Source organism: Oryzias melastigma, linkage group LG6 (genome assembly GCF_002922805.2).
Source record: "Oryzias melastigma strain HK-1 linkage group LG6, ASM292280v2, whole genome shotgun sequence".
Taxonomy (NCBI): Eukaryota; Metazoa; Chordata; class Actinopteri; order Beloniformes; family Adrianichthyidae; genus Oryzias; species Oryzias melastigma.
Window position 1 is genome coordinate 18236567 of NC_050517.1, and position 4787 is coordinate 18241353.

General features: G+C 36.5%; 1 protein-coding gene across 1 annotated transcript in view; it reads right to left on the reverse strand.

The window, feature by feature from the left end:
* Positions 1 to 3620, reverse strand: part of ca12 (carbonic anhydrase XII) — a 12815-nt gene extending 9195 nt beyond the window's left edge. The window contains exons 1-2 of the mRNA XM_024280872.2: positions 2999 to 3620; positions 2831 to 2851 (exon numbers count right to left, since the gene is read on the reverse strand). Coding sequence (XP_024136640.1) covers positions 2831 to 2851; positions 2999 to 3062 — 85 coding nt within the window. The 5' untranslated portion in view covers positions 3063 to 3620. The remainder of the gene's footprint in view (positions 1 to 2830; positions 2852 to 2998) is intronic.
* Positions 3621 to 4787: the final 1167 nt, after the last annotated feature.

Sequence of the window (4787 nt, forward strand, 5' to 3'; positions counted from 1 at the left end):
TCTTCCTCTCAAAAGCGGGCAGCATAAGAATGCAACACTTAAACAGTCTACATTTTCAAGCCAGCTGCTTTGAAGAAAGGAATGAAAACATGGTGGAAAGGGAACATCTGTACAGACAATTTCAAAAAGTCCAATCTGAAGTTTATCAAAATGAACATATATATATATATGCATATATTTTATTTCATTAAAAGACAAAAAATGTGTATTTCTTCAGACAAGTTAGCAAAATTTGACTGTGTTAGACTTCACAAAATGACTTTTCTCAGGCTACAATATGTCCAAATTCCCTCCCTAATCCCTAACAACTAAAAATTGACATTTACTGTCCTAGATTATAAAAGACACAATGCTCAAAGACCTAAGTAAAAATCTAATAAATATTAACATTTTACAAATACTATTCATAAATTCAGTGTGTTTTGAAGATAAAAACGTTGATGGTTTTTAAAAAAATAACTCAAACACACCTTTTCACATGAAAAATTGTTTAAACGCAATGCATTGTGGTCTGTATTCAACATTCTAGAGAGCATCTGTGCGTGCCGGTTTTTTGCAGAGACGCCTGGTAAATTTTTATGGCGCTTGGATTTTGGAATTGTAGATTCATATACCCTGACAATATGGTGAACAAACTATATAGTGCACTAAGTAGTAAAATATTTCTGACAGAACCTCTATCTTTTTTCTGAAACATTTCTGTTATTTAAAGACCCACTCCAATGAAAATCTTTTTGTGTGTGTTTTAACATGTTATTGTAGCATTTTTCTTGTGGTAGAAAACATATATAAAGAAAATTAAGATTAGTAGGCATTTTAAGTATTTCTTTATTCTAATTTGGGTGAATCAGAGGCAGACGAAAAAATGCTGTTGGAAAAAAACTGTAGCTGTGGACAATTCTGGTGCATCGACTTGCAGACAAATGGATCGTGTACGTCTCTAATCTCACCAGAGATGGCATCTGGCTTTAAACTATATGACTGGATAGGATTTGTAAACTTGTAGCAGAGAGTGTAAACAAAGGAATCATGGGAAATGAGGGCCGGCTTACTCCAAGATAGCAAAACTCATCTGAATTTTTAATGAACTACTGCCACTCTGCAGAAACTATGTCATAGAAAATGACAGTTATTTTTTAATTGAAAAACACTAAAATGTTTTTATATCAAAAAATGATCAGAGAGGAACTTTAAATGTTGCAGTGTCATACGGATGAGCAAAAGAAATCTTAATGCATATTCATTCAATTGTGGTTTGGCTAAAAATGTCAATATGTACTTTGCTTTATAATGGTCATTAAAAAAAACGTACTCAAACTTAATAATTTCTAAAAAAATTTAAATGTTAATAACAAATTACAAAATGTGTGGATTGGAAAACTAATGTTAATTTGATTTCTTTCCAGACTAAAGTGAAAAATTAACATAAACTGCAATAAATAAAATGAAATAGAGGCAGTACAAAAATGTATTTTTTCCCCCATTGTCTGCATTTTTGACACGTATTCACAATCCATCAAAAATAAATGTGAAAATTCCCAATTCCCTATGTGACAGCTTACCATGTTTAAATATGAATGACGCAACATGAGGCCTGTCCTCACAACGCCTGCCGGACAAATGTTGATTAATTGCATTAGACATGCCACAGGGCATAACATTGAAGCCGTGAAATCAGTGGACACTTGCTTTTATGCGACTTAAAGCCAAATCCAAACAGCCAACTTTATAAAAGAATGCATGGCTATAATTACCCTTTGTTTTTATGATTTGTGCTGTAATTTACAGTTATCCCATGTTAAATCTGACTGTTTGCCCTCTGCAGGAGGGCGAAGAGCTGAGGTTACAGTAAATTATATGACTCAGCAGTGTTCACGTCAACAGAAAAGTGCTACCAGCCTTACAGACAGCTGATTACTATGACAAAAGCCCCGTCAGGGATCTGAGTTCAACTTCACTGTGCTGTCGTGTGATGACACCGGAGGACTATTCTTCACTTTAGCAACTCTTTCTTCAAGACTTTTGAATTTTTCATTATAATTGAAAATCCTGATTATTTAAGGTTTAAAGTGACTTTTTTTTTAATCTGTGCAGCCTGAAATACATTTCAAAAATCTCTAAATGTTGGTTCTAATGGGCAAAAGCGGCTTAGACAGTCTGTTCCTATTTTTGCACCAGTAAAAAAAAACTTTCAATTTATACAAATGTTATCTTACCTTCCCTCAAAGCTAAGTTTGTATCACTTGCCTACATTAGATTTCTTGCATTCAGTGCTTGGAGGCCAAAAAGTTTTAAAACACACTGACAGTGATATGAAGTTGTGCCCTGAGTCCAGTTTATGTAAGGGGTCACAGGTCAAAACTCCACAGACCTTTAGGCTCAAAACTTATAAGAAGAATTCCACTAATGTGAAGTTGTCAATTCAGAAGCTGCACAAAAACAAGTGGCAAAAAGAGTGTACACATAATTCTTGAGCTGATTTTAAATTTGTTTTATTTTCATGCTTGTTTGTTTGTTGTGTGTGCCTCTTGGTCAGGTCTCTCTCAAAAAATATATATATAAAGGTTAAAAAAAACATGAGCACAATACTTTTCTGAAATAAAAGTTACTTTATCGTTTCTTTTGACTATCATTTGACAATTTTGCTTTAAATTAGTGATGTGATTAAATGGCAAGTGGAAATATTTTATTTTTAAGTTATTATTGCTTATTAACATAATTTAACTTTCTTACTAATATTCTAATTGCTGTTTTTTTAGTATTATTACTAATAGATTTTTTTAATCAAACAACATGCATTTTTAATAAGTTAAAGCTAAACATAACTTACCACTGTATGTCCATTTGTATCCTGAAACACACAAAAACGCAAAAACAGACTTACTTTACAGTTATTTATTTATGTTTTTTTCATTAAAACTTTCAAAGTAAAACTCCAAAACTTAACTCATCACCTCTCTTGAAGCATGCTCCCCTGTTTACCCATCAAACATCTCACCTTGCAGAGCACCAATCAGAGACAAATGCAGAGCAGCGACGGGGATGAAGCTCACAGAGGGCATCTTGATTTCCGAGCGGGATCCTGAAGCGGCAGGGCAGGAGCGCCCCTTTTCAAAAAGCCTTTTATACTCATCTTGCCGGCTTCTTTGCAGCTCGCGCTGACGTCACGGCAACAACACAAGCAGCCATCAGTGTCATCTGGTCACCGGAGGGTGACAGCACCGCAGCCCGAGAGAAGCCCCTCCATTAACTTCCCACTTCACTTCTGCCGACGGGTCAAGAGTTTGGGAAACGGAGCAGGAGCGTAGGAGAGCTGTGTGCGCCAGCTGGCAGAGGTATGGCAAGCCAAGCGTGTCATAATTCACTCATTGACTGTATATAGCAGAGGTGGTTCTCAAGAGCCTCAAACCCTGTTCCCAGATCTCCTTATTCAGCTTGATGCTGATCAGCTGACACAAGTGATTCCAGGCAAATTCCTTCACTACTCACTATATAGTACGGTCGCCATCTTCTAATCTACCATTTCAAAATCGAGTAGAAATTTCCCAGAAGTCTTTGCAAAAAACTAGACTCCATCGTTGCTTACTATATTAGCGAATATAGATCTCAATGCATTACCGTCAAACAATTTTTGCAAAAATGAAAGAACGTTTTTAAATGTAATTTTGTAATAAATTAAATTTTTAATTAATTTTTCAATAAATTACAACACCAAAACACAGTGAGTTCATAAGTAGACGCCGTGAAATGTTTGTATTGATTAGATTTTTTTCACTTCCGCCGTTTAGAAAAACAAACAAAAAAAAGCAGTGAGCATAGTGTCTGAATTACTTTAAAAATCCAGGGCACTCTATGTTTTTTTAGGAGTTAGTGTAGTGTAGTAGTTAGTAGTGAGGATCAGGGTTGGCCCCTGGTAGGAACTGGACTGGGTGACCCCCTTCCCCCCCATACAGTACAAACACAAGTTACCCGCTGGCTCTAGGAAGCCAAAATCCCATAGACTTCTAATGAGAAATAAACAGCTATATTCACACCGGATGTGATTCGCATGTCATGTCTGCCACCTCTCTTTTGATGTAAGTCAAATTTTCTGCTCAACGGCTAACCAAACGCCTTAATGCTCCACGTCTGCAGTTGCTCTGGACTCATTCGTTGTCACATCATGGAAAACATGGATGATGTTGAGCGAGTACCTTAGGTTTTATGTTTTGGAGACCTATACAGAGACACCTGCAAGCTCGTCGCAGTGTCTGGGTTGACCAGATCATTCAGAGTCTCTCTGTGCTTCACTCTTGCAACAGGAGCTGCAACTTGCAGCTTTTTTAGACAATACTTCTATCTGTCTGGGACTCTGTTTGAGCATTGACCTGAGAGGGGAAAAATACAAATAAAACTGGAGGATCTTTTTATTATTGTCTCGATGAAAATCATAAGTCCATAGAGCCGGAGCAATCGGGCCCATTCTGTCCACTGCTGAACCCTTGGTGGCGGCGCTCGCTATGGTTGTGTTTCCATAGTTATTGTTGGATTTCCCCCCCTAATCATCACTACTATGCTCACTACTTTTCTTTTGATTTTCTAAAAACCGGATATGACGTCATCGATTTCACGAAGTGAAAGTCAAATTAAAACGAATATTTCACTGTGTTTATTTATGACTCCAATGTGTCCTGATGGTGAAAATGTGGATGGTTTATTCAAATGTTACATTTAAACACGTATTATTGTTCGAAATTGTTTGACCGCAATGCATTGTGGTCTATATACGCTAATCTAGTGACCATCGA